The sequence below is a fragment of the Rousettus aegyptiacus genome, unplaced genomic scaffold, assembly GCF_014176215.1.
Source record: "Rousettus aegyptiacus isolate mRouAeg1 unplaced genomic scaffold, mRouAeg1.p scaffold_m13_p_1, whole genome shotgun sequence".
NCBI lineage: Eukaryota > Metazoa > Chordata > Mammalia > Chiroptera > Pteropodidae > Rousettus > Rousettus aegyptiacus.
This window is the reverse complement of record NW_023416284.1, coordinates 58,305,055-58,318,912: the sequence shown is the minus strand read 5'-3', so window position 1 is coordinate 58,318,912 and position 13,858 is coordinate 58,305,055. Positions and strand designations below refer to the sequence as shown.

General features: G+C 39.0%; 2 protein-coding genes across 6 annotated transcripts in view; both read right to left on the bottom strand.

Moving 5' to 3' along the window:
• Positions 1–3,594: 3,594 nt before the first annotated feature.
• Positions 3,595–13,858, bottom strand: part of SAMD13 (sterile alpha motif domain containing 13) — a 42,350-nt gene continuing 32,086 nt past the window's right edge. For all 5 annotated transcript variants that reach the window (XM_016146088.2, XM_016146086.2, XM_016146084.2 and 2 more), the window contains one exon: positions 3,595–4,757. In XM_016146088.2, coding sequence (XP_016001574.1) covers positions 4,614–4,757 — 144 coding nt within the window. In that variant the 3' untranslated portion in view covers positions 3,595–4,613. The remainder of the gene's footprint in view (positions 4,758–13,858) is intronic.
• LOC118613430 (dnaJ homolog subfamily B member 6-like) lies at positions 8,470–9,815 on the bottom strand. The gene has a single exon (XM_036235639.1). The coding sequence runs from the start codon at positions 9,646–9,648 to the stop codon at positions 9,004–9,006; it is 645 nt and encodes a 214-aa protein (XP_036091532.1). The 5' UTR covers positions 9,649–9,815; the 3' UTR covers positions 8,470–9,003.

Genomic DNA, 13,858 nt, shown 5'->3' with positions numbered 1-13,858 from the left:
TTCAGCATTATTTTCATCTTTACTCACTGACTTCCTTGCCATCCCTACTAGGATAAAGCCAGTAGATCTGACCATGTGCTTATTCTAAGGAAGAGGGGCACATTTTCTATTTGGAGATTGCCTGACATCCCCAGCTTTTCCCTAAAGATAACTGTATACAGGAAAAACTACCTAACTAATGTAAACAGATATCAATATAGCTACTTACTTGTAGGTAGCCAAAGAGAACTTGCTTTACTCACAGCCTCCTCCATTATTCTGCCCCAGTGCTAGGCTAGACACAACTCTTTTCTTGAGATTCACAAAGACATAAGACAGCTACTGTTACCAAATAAACTTGGATGCGATAGTTTTAATCTCTTTTTCTCTCTATAGAACTGCCACTACTGGCCAGAAATGGTACCTAGACTCCTTAATTGCCTATGGAGCTACAACATGAGCTAATGAGCTGCTCATTAATACACACATGGCTCTCTTCTTCCTGTGGCTCGTGTTCCTGGTTTCGAAGCAGAATTAACAAGTTTTCTCCTAAAGAGCATATCTGTCCTACAGCAGTCAGATCTTTGAACATTTAACTTCATTCTCCAAATCATTACAGAAAACAGTTAATGGCTCTGTGCCCAGACCTGACCCCTGCAGATTCCATTTACAATGACCGTCAAAGGCAGATGGATCACCATCAGTAAGTACTTTATGCATTCTGCTTCCAAATATGGGAGTGGCTGGGCAAACTGTGGGTCATTAGACTTTTCCAAATTAAATTCCTCCAAAGATATATTTCACTAATGCAAGGAAGGACAGCGTGTGTCCTGACAGTGTATCCTAAACTCAGAGGGACAATATCCATGCTCACATGGGAAATTTCTTGAGCATAGAATGAAGAGACTGCCAGCGATTGGTCTCTTTTTCATCATATTCATCATGTCCACTAAGTATCAAAAATGATACTCAAATCTGCTGCACACTCCAATGCCATATGCCAGCTTGTTTTCTTTTCACTGAAATCTGCTTGGCAATTTCTGGTTTCTGAATTAACTTACTCTAAGGAGGATCTCTGTGTGTTCTTTGCTTTAGATCAGGAGTCTAATTTTCATACACCTTCAGGGTCCAGAGAGGTAATGTATAAGTGTGCATTGCTGGTTGCAAAATATTCAGGAATTAAAAGAGTGTAATAAATTAGAGCTTTCAGTCTCACCTAAAGGAATGCAAATGTAGTGGTGCAAACACACGCATACTGCACTGGCCAAAGGATAACATGTCAGCTTAGATTCCACTGAAAAGCAACAAGTTTGTGACCTTACCTTTAAATTGAGTCATTAAATGCTTTTTGCAGAGTCTGAATCTGAGGTTTAAATGTGGGGTGGGGAGGGGAGGTGGAGTGGCAATTTTTAAATCCCTCTTGGTTCTTATACCCTGTCTGCCCCTCTGAAAATAATCAAATTCAACACTAAACAGTTCTCACATAAAATCTATTGGCATCAAGGCATGCTCATTCCCACTTGCACTCATGAAGTGCTTCCCGACGTGGCATGCGTATTTTCTACTCGATGCAGACCCAGATCACATTAATAGAAATCTGGTGTGATCTGAAAAGGAATCAGACGTCTATGGTTTTACTGCTGTCTGGAGACAAAGGCTGGCTACCTGCTGAATTTCAAGTGCTTCCAGACAGCTCTCTATGGCCTATTTTGATCACACTGCTTTCCTCCTGGATTGGGAGTAGGAGGAGGAAGGAATGAAGGCATCTTCAGTTATTGCCAGGGCACTCAGGCCTGCCTGTCATAGTTCGTTTTTCTGGGTGTTAAGAAAGGCAGACTATCTTTAATTTGCTAATTTTGCCTGAAAGCTGTCAACAGAGGCTGAGGAATGATTTGATTCTTTCCTGTTTGCTTTTCAATTAAGATATTTTCCTTTCTTTTCTTTTTTTTCTCACAAGCATTTATAGAGCAGTCCAGATTTAAAGCTTAATTGAGTTAGGTTAGGATTAGTGAACAAAGCTTCCAATAATTGTAAGAGGTGACTGTGATAAAAACATCTAGAGACTAAAAGGAGTGTGAGCCCAAGTTTGAATCTAGAGAAAAATACGACTAAATACACACCTTCAGTGTCATTTGCTCCAAGAGTGCAATGGCCAACTGACTGGTGACAAAAAGTCATCACCCAATATTTTTTTCTTTTTTACCTACAGAATAATGGACTTTTAAATTTTAATTGGGCCCATAGTCTCTAATAAAAAGAAGAGATAGTTCAAGCCTCCTTTGCAGCTTAGTCATGGCAATGTGACTGAATTCTGGACAGCAAGATGTAAGTGGAACTATTATAAAGTTTCTTGGAAGTGTCCTTAAAGGAGAGAGTATGTACCTTTTCCCTTTTCTTTTCTTGATTGGTTAGAATTAAAGTGGTAATGGCAAGAGCTGAAGCAGCCATACTGGGTAGTGAAATTCTGGGAATGAATATCATGCATGATGAAGCAAAAAGATATCCCTAGCATCTTGGAGAGTCATACCAGGGACTCCCTGGTTCCCTTCCCTGGAGATGTACATGAGGAGAAGCAAGCTTTTGTTTTGTTGATATTACCAGTCATGGTAGGGGTAAGAGGAGGGGAGGCAGTTTTTATCATTCATATCCAAAACCTATTCCAAACCACATGGAAGGAAGGTATCAGGTGACTCACAGAAGCAGGGCTTGGACATTCTTCCTATTATCACTTTGAGGTAGATGGCTCAAACATCATCACTATTTCACTTGTGGGGACTCCTTCAGAAAGGTTGATCAAGTTCTTCCCTCTACTTTAGCTCCTGTCCCCTCTTCTCTACCTAAATCACCAGCAGGTACAGTTCTCACCTTTAATCACTCTCTCTTCTCATGGTACTTAACTACATTCTGCCTTTTATTCTTATATGTTTTCTACTTGCTGTCTCAGATAGACCATGAGAATTTGGGGATAGAAAATGTCTCTTTTGTAAGCTCCTCTCCCACTTACCCACTTAAAGTGTAAAACAAAAGAGCATTACCTAAATTGCAGATACTCCATACACTCCATAATTGAATTAATTTGGAATACATTTTTGAACCCCACTCACTATTTTGTTTCCTATGTTTTTCCCTCTCATTTTCAGACTTTCTGTAGAAATGAACTCCACAGGGGACTGATTTGCAACACTGTCTAAAATAGTGACTCTTGAGAAGGAAGAGGAAAATTCAGGGAGTCCATCACCTCTGCAAAGTTTTGTATGTGGGAATGTGAGCTTCTCTCTGGAGAGAAGGTCAGCTTTCATCAGAATTTGCCCCCGAATCATGACTCCCACTGGCCTACAGCCAAAAAAAACAAAAAAAAAAAAATTTTTTTTTTGCCTAAACAGACACCCAAAATTGGCTATAGGATGTGGATAAGAGAAGGTTTAAAGCATACATAGAGAATTCAGTTCAAAAGTAAAATAAACCCACATGTAGATCTATATGTTTCCTATATCTAAAATTTTCTTTAAAAAAAAAAATGGTTTAACTTTCTCTCTGTGGTTTAAGGAGCAACCTTAATCCTAAATCCCAGATGCAGAAGCAACCAAACAGAAAAGATCAGACTTACACTGGGAATAAACTGAAGCAATGCTTTATTGCAACCACAAAGCACCAATCCAACAAGGCATTGACACACACAGAGATTGGACAGATGTCTCTTTGAACAGAGATGTAGCAAGCCCACTTCTTCAAGTCCTTAAAAACAAGTACTCAAACCAGGAATCAAACGAAGCATCAGAGCAATTAAAAAAATAATCACACCATCATGAAGGAATATATATAAAAATATTCTGTACTAGTAACAAGCCTTTTGAATCTGTAACTCTTGGCTAATTTCTTCAGAAACAAATTATTATAAATACAAACCATAAAGTGAAAAAAAATGCTTTCTTCAGAAACAAAGAACCAATTTAAAAGCAATTCTATGCAGAAAATACTATTACCCTTGTGAAAGCGAGCTGCATATGGATGGATATCCCCAATACACAACACCGTTTCTCTTTTCAGAGCTACGGTTCTGCTCCTAAAGGGGGCATGATGCACGTTCATTTCAAACATCGCAGCATATCCTAGTGAAACCTTAATAAGGTCAAGTGGAGGACCCTCTATAAAAAAGGGCATTGGCAATACCATCCAAATAACACAAGCTCTAAGGAGCAGAGGAATCCAAGGGAGACAGCAATCCCTTTCTCTTTTCTCTCCCTCCCCAAGTCTGTAACCAAAAGATGATCATTCCATTAAATTCTTTGTTAAGGATTTTGGGAAAAGCAATCTATGAAGAAAGGAAGAAAACCCTTATGAATTCAAAGCCTTTCTGGGGAGGGGTGTCTAATCATGTCAAAGACTGGTTTTTTTCACTCTCTCTGACAAACTCCACAATGAAAACCACTCTGTCCACATGTTATCCTTGCTCCTCCTGGCTGAATTCAGGTCAGCCGATGGATTGCCTAGTCTATCCAATAGGATAGCGTTTCATTTGATTGAAATTCTTCACATATACACATGTATGTATTCTGTTTACAAAGTTTCATCACATGAAACTAAATTACATCATCGTGTATTTTTTTGAGGTCTAAGACCCCAATTCGACTGTACTATGAAGAGTTGTTCTTTAAATGCTTTGACTGCAGAGGTTTTACATGATACTCGTAGATTTTCAGAGCAGGCCCCAATTTTAACTGAAGTCCTGTCAACACGTCATTTCTTGTCATCAATAGCAAGGATTTTCCATCAATTTCCTATAATGGAAGCAGAGAATAAAGACAACATGAAGTCCAAAAGCTCAAGAATAATAGAGAAAAAAGGAAGCTCGAAGGAAAAAAGTCATATCGATTGTCTCCAAACTAAAATCATTACTTTTTCACTTATGCCAAAATGGAAAAAATGGAATCTTCTATTTTTATTTTCCATGTCCTACTTTTATTTTTGGATTACATACAATTCATAGCTGTTCTTGTTTTCAAAATCACATCACAAATGTCACGTCTTAAAAAAGTGATGGCAAGCTTGGAGTATGTATCCTAAGAATCTAAGACGTTGCTTCCGAAAGGAATGATGACACTTTCCATTTATAAAATGTATTCAAGTTTATGCAGAATTTTACGTACTTAATTCCTAGAACAACTTTGTAAATTAGGACAGGCAGGGATTATCATGTTAATTTTACAGGCAAACCGAAAATCAAGGCAAGAAGTTAATCTGCCTAAGATCAAAAAGTTAGAAAAAAATGGCACCGGATTTGAACTCTCATCTGCCTACAGCCAAAGCAGATGCTCTTTTCATAAACTCCCTTCTGTTTCTCTTGACACTTGGAAGTAAATAAGTGTTGTCTAGATGAATCAACGGAGATTAGATCTTAGGTTTTCTGAATCTTGTCGATCACAACAATAGGCATTGGGAAAACAACTCACTCACTGTGATCTTCTTTTCTACCCTTTCAAAGGAGAATCATCCTGCCTCAATGTGAAAATCAATCTCTCATGCTGAGGCCCCTACCATACTTTCCCTTAATGGATCCTCGATTTTTGAAATGAGGTAGTGAGGGTGCAGCAGGGCCCATGCACTTTCTGTTCTGTTCTCCGAGTCCTCTTTCCTTACCCTTCAGGTACCCAATCAGGTATCCCATTCACTCTAGCTACCCTGGAGACTACCAAAGCTTTAGGGTAAAATAAAATGGGCTGTTCATAAAAGATATGAAGATACTGACTGTAGAAAGGGATTTGAAACTTTTGGAAAATAAGCATTGAGAAGAATGCTGAATGCCATCTTACTTTTGTTATTGTTTATTGTGGGGAGAAGCTGAGCTTGTTTTTAGGGGACCTGGGTTCAAGAGATGGACCAGCAGTACATACTCAGCCAGCCTCAACATATCTGTTTATGATTTTACCACATACTTCTCTACCCACCTCCCCCACCGTTGGACAGACAAGGTGACACATTGTGCAACTGCAACTACATAAACATGTGACTTCCTCCTACACCATCCCCAAGAGGGCCATTCCTCCACACTCTCTCATATACTTTGCCAGATTGTATAGAGAATGTGCTTTGAATGTCTGAGTGTGTTGGAGAAACAGCACCAGGCGAGGGGACTGAAGAAACACCCACTTGTGACCTTGGGTAAGTTCCCTCCTTTTCTCTCTCCTCAGTTGGTCTGGGGGGATATATATTGGGTTTCTGACAGGGTTCCGTGAGAGATCACTCTTGCAAATGCTTCCTGAGCTATGAGTTATACAATCACTTGTCATTATTCCTTGACAGGACAAGGGTCCTTACTTCACTTGTGAACCAGCTAACATAAACCGAAGCATAAGGGCAAGAAATACTTCTAATTGGTCTGTGGTATGTTTGCGTGCTGGAAACCTTCATTTTGTCATCTACTGGAAAACAAAGTGTCTCCCGTTAATTTGTAAGAGACAACTGTTCAAAACAGTAACACATTAAACAAGCAGTTGGTTGATAGGGCAAGAGTGGGAAATTAAGGGCATAGGAATTGACCTTTTAATCCTAAAGTTTTTTTTTTTTTTTCTATTTAGGCAGCTAGTGCTCTCAAAGATGGCTCACCAGTGAAACCCACAAGCAGTGTGAGAGTTGGCTTTTGACACCCGGATATCAATCACAGTAGCAGTTCTAAAAGCATTGTGAGGTTGCAGGAATCTGAATCATAGATTACTTCAAAGCTCATGCTCTCTTATGCACTGAGAAGAATATTGACTCATTTGGAATGCTTACAAAGCAGCATAGCTTCCTGCTCACCATCTTTACTTTGCTGGTGTTTGCTCATACTTAACTTACTACACATTTTAAACAGGCATCAGGAAGAGATGACACTGCTTTCATTTCTATACAACAAGAAAACCTCCTTGATTAACTCACAGTGAATTTTTAAAAAGTCTTTGCTGGCAAAAAGTCCTTCTACAACTCAGCATTTCTGTCAAAAGCCAAGTATATCAGTGAAAAATGCTGAAATTTTCTTTTATTTAACACAAAATGGAAAATCATGTTTCATGCTCCAATTTGACATTCCCTTTGTTCAGTAGCCACACTGCATTTCACCTCAGATAAGGGTTGGTAAAGGAAAGCTGTTTAGAAATCCTTGTTTAAAGTATTTGAAATAAATAGAATTCATATAACAAAACTTTCCTCTTAAACCATTACTATGGTAGCTCAGAAGAATGGGAGTAGAATATGGCATAATGGAAATGTGAGCTTCCAGGTCAAGGAAACCACAGTCTGAACCTTGTCTCTCCAGCTTATTATATGACCCTAGGTCAGGAATTTAACTTCCCTGAGCCTTAGTCTCCTCTCTTGTAAAATGGAAATAAACCCCTGAAGGATTTGGGGGATTAGAAATGATGTATTCATGTCAGGCACCTAGCACAGTGCCTGACATCTAGGGGGCGCTCGATGTGGAAATGTACAGGCTTTGAAAGAAAATCAGTCTTCTGCTTCCTTTCTGGAAGCATGCTATCTGCTTGAATGCTACCCTTTGCCAGAGGGATACAGGACTATTCCTGTTCAGGTTAAAAAAAATTTCATTAAAATTTTAAAAATTCAAAGACTACATTAAACAGTTATCTCATAAAAATCGCAAACACAGGAAAGTTTCTTGAATTAAGAAAGCCAATCGCTGGTTACATAACTTCTATAAAAGTTTGCGATGCAAATAAAATTCCAAATTTTGCCAGTCAGCGTGGTGTACTAGAATGAGCCTGAAAGTAGAAATTGGAAAATAGAAGTTCTACTGCAGACTCCATCAAGTAACTTTCCACAAGGAACCAACCACTCCTCTGGATCCCATTCATTTAGTATAAATGAAGGAGTTAGAAGGTGATCAGATCCAGTTAAACAAACAAAAAATCCTATAACTTTGCATGTAGATAATGATTAAAGCCAAAAAAAAAAAAAAAAAAGATAATTCATATCTTTGGATCCTGTTTACACATCTGTGTTGAGGGATAATCATTTATTAGTTTCAGTGAAACTTTTTACATTGCTTCTTTTTTCTGTCTTCATGTTAAGAGTAACCAAGTACCTGTTGGGTAATAAAATTCAAAATGTTTGCATACTAGAAAGTTCCAGCAAGTACTCATGCATGGAAGTAGGGTTTAGAGGTGCCAGGTATAGATTCCCAATGAAGGCAAGACCCTAAGATCTACAAATAAATGCATAGGGTCTATAGATGTTACAGCTCAGTAGATAAGCATATGTTTTAGACTGAGACACTATTTTATCACTTATTAGGTGGGGCCTGGGGCCAGTCACTTAATCTCTATAAGTCTCATTTCCTTATTTTTATAATGGGCAGGAGGCAGGCGATAGCTTCTATATTTCACTCCTGAAAGTATTACTGAGATAACACACGTGAAGTAGAATTCCTGACATCTACTGAGTACTCAATGAATGCTATTTAAAAAAAGTATATAAAAAATCTAAACCCATTTACTTTTCACTCTTTCTCTCTGTCAACATTAATCTACACCTAAGTAGCTTCCCCAGTTGAGCCTAACTGTGACATGGTCCATTGGAAATGTGTGGAAAGATGATGAGGTGGGAAGAGAAGACCCTAAGAGAAAGAGGATAGAAAGAGAAAAAGAGACCTTTAAGAAAGAGCCAATGGCACAAGAGCAAGGCAGGGCGGGAGAAAAGTCAGAGAGATGAGGTTTATGATAGTAGGGCTTTGATTCAGGTGGCCATATTTGTGGTGGTGGTCTCTGATGTTCCAAATATAGTGCAGGGGAAACAAGGGATCAATTTACAATCAGAAGACTCGGGTCTAAAGGCAAACTCTGCTGCTTCCTAGTTCCTTGTATAACATCTGACCCATTATTCACTTCCTCTGTAAAATGAGAGGTTTGGACTAAGCTGACCTCTGTCCATTCCGGTTCGACACACTCTCAAATTCCAATTCTGTCTCTGACAAGCATCGCTTACTAGCTTCACAGGAAAATCTCCCTGTGAAAGAATATAGCAGCAATATCTTTCTTACCAATGACCTGGAGCAATCTGGTGAAGTAGGCTTTCTTCTTCTACTTCAGTCTTCCCTCTCACATTTTCTAGAACTTTCTTTGTAACAACTCTCTTGCCATTTACTATCTGGCTACAAGTGGTGACCAATCTGAACTTTCCCATTCCACTGCTTACGAAGGGCACAAATGTTCCAGAGGAAGAGGGACGTGGTCTGGAGCCCAAGGGTACAAAAGTGGAAAATCCTGTGTCCAGTATGGGAGTCACATCGAAGAAGGAGGAATGGGATCTCCGGGCCCTACCTACACGGCCAGTGGAAACACAATCTCCTGAGAAGAGGTCTTCATCTTCAAAGACATTTTGAAAGCCAGAGTGTGGCCTCTTAAACCACAGTTCCTCCTTCAAATAGTTTTTGTCTCTGCCATCTCCTCTGTTTTCTCTTTTGATGTGATTCCCTCTGGACTTGTCATAGTCGTTGCGTTTCTCAGTGTCAGACAAGACCTCATAGGCCTTGGCTACTTGTCTGAATTTCTCCTCAGCTGCCTCCTTGTTTTCTGGGTTCTTGTCTGGGTGTACCTGAAGAGCTAACCGGTGGTAAGCCTTCTTAATATCAGAGGAAGAAGCATTTTGAGGCACTCCTAGTATTTTGTAGTAATTCACCATGTTTCTTTAAAGGATCTTTCCCCACCAAGGCACAGAGCTTATTGTCTGAAGGATTTCCGTTTAACTTTGGAAAGGAAGATGGTAAACTACTCAAGTCTACACTAAGATCCTTTGAATCTGATTACATGGTTCTTGGGACAAATTCTGTTCTGGGGAAGAAATTCCTCTTTAGTGTAGCTGTCCTCTACAGTGTCCTACCCCTCCCTGCCCTCTGTAGCTCATTGTGTGTGGAGTAACTGTGACTCAACATTATCAGCCAATGACTCTCAGCTGATGCTGTGCTTGCCTTGCATTCCTATTGGTGGAAAATTTGGGGTGGATAATATACATGTTGGGGAGAGTTCACCTAATTTCAAAGAGCAACACTGACCAGCTTGTTAACAGAGAGAAAATATTTGTGTGACTCAAAAAGAAGTCGTTACCTCATTTATTAAACTAACAGTCAGAAGCAAAATAAGTCTTGTACTTAAATCGGGCTCATTTTTGCCTTCATTGGCTAAATAGGAATCTCCCTGTGTTATTTAATATTTGCCGCTGGGCCAACGTGGGTGATAAAGGGACTCTATCACCAAAACAAAACAAAACAAAACAAAACAAAACAAAACCCCAGAAAACCTTGTACACATTTCTGATATAGAAAGAATGCAACTCACTTCAACAAATGAGGAAATTGGGTTACAGAGATGTCTGCTTAGATTTAAAAAAAAGAAAGAAAGAAAAGTAGATAGAAGGAACAGAATTAGAAGTGAAGGCTTTTCATGTATGATCAGATAAGGTTTCTTCACTTCATTTCGTCTTTTAAAGTTAGCCTTTTTGAAATTTATCTCTGGGCTCAAGGACAAAACTAAGTAGCAGCATCACAACAACAAATGCTTTAAAGAATGCTTTAAAGTTCATGTATAGCAAAGGCTGCTGGTTGCTCTTTTTCCAGGACACACAACTATACATTTCCCAGACTTTCTTGCAATTTGGTATGTCCATGTCTGGCCTTTGACATGGGAACAGGTGGATATGCACCTCTTTCAGGCCTGGCCCAAAAAACTACATCATGCACTCCTTGCTCTTTATCCATGTACTAACTGAATGTCAATGCCCAGATGACCTTGACAGCTTCTGGATGAAGATGACAGAGCCTCCATCAGCCTGGGTCCTTGAATTACAGTGAGGCAGATACCCCCACTGACTGCCTTGGACTATTTATATGAACAAGAAATAAGCATCTACTAAATCAAGAAACCATAAAGATGAAACACTGTACTTGTGCGGTGCACCAATCTCAGCTGGGTCAGTAGAATACCTCAACAGTTCTTTTGTTTATCCTTGGTCAGCTCCCTCTCCCATTCCCTTTGGTGGCCATTCTTAACCTTCACTGCTCTTCTCTAGTTTCTTATTAAAACTCCATCCATCCTGTCCACTCTAAGCGAAGGAGCTTGCCTCTTGTTTAGTAAAGTTAATTGAGACTGTCAGGAACTCCCTAATGTCCCTGAGGACAAGGGCACTCTTAGGTGTATCTACACACATCCTCATTTATGCCCCTAGAGCACTGAGGTATAGTGGAAGGGCAGGAAAGATAGAGGAAGAGATCTCTGTCTTGCTTAGAATTAATCCCTTTATATTCTTTTCTTTTTTTAAATAAAATAGTTGAATTTTTTATTGACCAAACTGAACCAAATCATAAACCAAATCATGTGTAGTATGGCTCACATTACATTTCATTGAGGTAAAACACATATAACATGAAATAGGCCATTTTAACTATTTTTATGTGCATAATTCAGTGGCATTAATTACATTTACAATGTTGTGCAATCATCACCACCATCTATTTTTCAAACTCTTTCATTACCTCAAACAGAAACTCCATTAAGCAATAACCCTTTCTCCTAGCCCTTGATAACCTCTAATCTACTTGGTGTCTCTACAAATTGGTCTATTTTAAGTATTTCCTATAAATGAAATCATACCGTATTTGGCTTATTTCACTTATCGTAATGTTTTCAAGGTTCCATGTTGTAGTATGTTATCAGAATTTCATCTGTTCTTATGACTGAATAATATTCCATTGTTTGCACATACCACATTTTGTTTATCTAGTCATTTGTTCATGCAAACTTAGGCTTTTCTTCCTTTTGGTTATTGTGAATAATGCTGCAATGAACATTTGTGTACAAGTATCTGTCTGAGTCCCTCTTTTCAATTCTTTTGTGTGGCATTGCTAGGTCATATGGTAATTCAATGTTTAACTTTTTGTAGAACTGCCGAAGTGTTATCTACGGCAGCTACACCATTTCGTACTGCCACGTGCAATGCATGAGGGTTTTAATTTCTCCACATCCTGGACCCTCCATACTCTTTTGATCTCATCTCTTTCCTTATCCTCAGGGAGTTTGCTTCATTTAACTGTCCTCAATTTCATTCAATTTTAACCTGTCCAATACTGTTGACTACTTTCCTGCATGTAAATAAGTTTGAGTGTCTCCTCTCTTATGAGGAGAGTCCTTATATCTACATGACCCTCCACTACTGGTTCTCCCTTCCCTTGCCTGCCCCTCACTCACTCCTCAACTTAGAAAAAAGGGTCTTCCACATCCCAAACAGTCATCCAAACTCCTTTGCCCAACTCCACTGAAACTCCACCATTATGCACAGATGCCACTGGGCTTCCCCTTTTTGAAGCATTTGACATCATTAATTATTTCTTTTTCTTCAAAACTCTCCCCTTCATTGGTTTCCATACAACCTTTCGTTACTGGTTCTCTCTCCACTTCCCTGAGTGTTCTTTCTCAGTTGCTTTTGCTAGTTGTCTTTCTTCTCCTAACAATTAAAACCTCAGTGTTTCCCAAGGTGCTGGCCTTGGCCTTTTTCTCTTCCCTTTCTCAATGTCTCTCTCATTTTTATTCTCTTCTATGACTGCTGATAGCTCTCATATCTCTGTTTCTAGGCCTCACTTGTCCCCTGAGTTGTCTAATAGACATACGCATTTACATGTTCTACAGGCCCTCAAATTTAATATGCCCCAAACTATGCTCATTACATACTTTTTAAAACTTGCCTCCCACAGACATCCTGGTTAATGGCACTACATAATAATCACCCAACCTGGAAGCTTGGCAGTCAGCCAGGCTGCTACCCTCTCCCGCCTGTGAGCAGTGAGCTCAGCCAGGAGTTACAGCAGAGAACCAGGATGGGGCAAAGCTTCAGTCTCCATTGTTAACAATCTACTAAATTCTTTCGACTGTCTTCCCAGACTTTTCAAACTCTCTCTTACTTTCCATCCCCAATAAACTATTACAGCCATTTTCTTGCCTTTGGTTTCCCTGTCCTCCAAGCCACACTCCACATCGCCACTAAGACTGATCTTTCAAAAACACAAATCCCATCATGGCACTCCTCACTTACTATGCTCCAGTGGTTTCTTACTACCTGCCAGGTAAAGTCCTCTTCTGTCAGGCAAACCAGACTATTACCTGGAGCCCTGTTTACCTTTCAGTCAAATCCCTTGGCATTCCCTGGACCATACCTCTTACTCCAAAGTACCTGTTATTCTCAAGATAAATCATATTATTTCAGGTCCCTATGCCTTAGTATTTGATTCTCCCTCTGCCTGGAATCCTCTGCGCTTCTTTCAAATGGTTCTCATACCTGTAATGATTTCAAAGGCTTTATTAAAGTAAAAAAACAAAAAAACAAAAAAACAAAAACTTGTAATAATGAGCATTATTTTACTTTAATAGTCTTGTACTTATTTTAATGTGTTAGAAAAATCTATAACAACAATGGAAACAACTGAATAAATGAAAAAGCCAAAGAAGCACCACACGCCTATCTTATAATGTCTCGTAATTGTTCTCAGTTCAAATGAATGATTTAAACCATTTGGGATTTTTGGTTTATGGAAACCTACTCCATTTTAATCAAAAATTCAAAAGATTCTTTCTCTGTTTTGTTTTCAATTCTCCTGGCTATGTTCTTATTGTTCGCATTACCTGTTTGCTTTTTAACTCTTTCTAATCCTTTTATGGGCTGACAGGACACATCAGCAGTTTGAGTTGCCATTTCATCTGTTCATTACGCTATAAAATACTTTAAGGTTTTCAGAAATATCAGGTGTAAAAGCACCTTGAATATTTTCAGTACTTGGTACTATAAAATGCTGATAAAGTAATAAAAGTTATTTCCAATTTCTGGGGTTTTAGCTGGTCTAATTCAG

Excerpts from the sequence above, each read along its gene's own strand:
- LOC118613430 (XM_036235639.1), bottom strand. The coding sequence starts at position 9,648 with ATGGTGAATTACTACAAAATACTAGGAGTGCCTCAAAATGCTTCTTCC.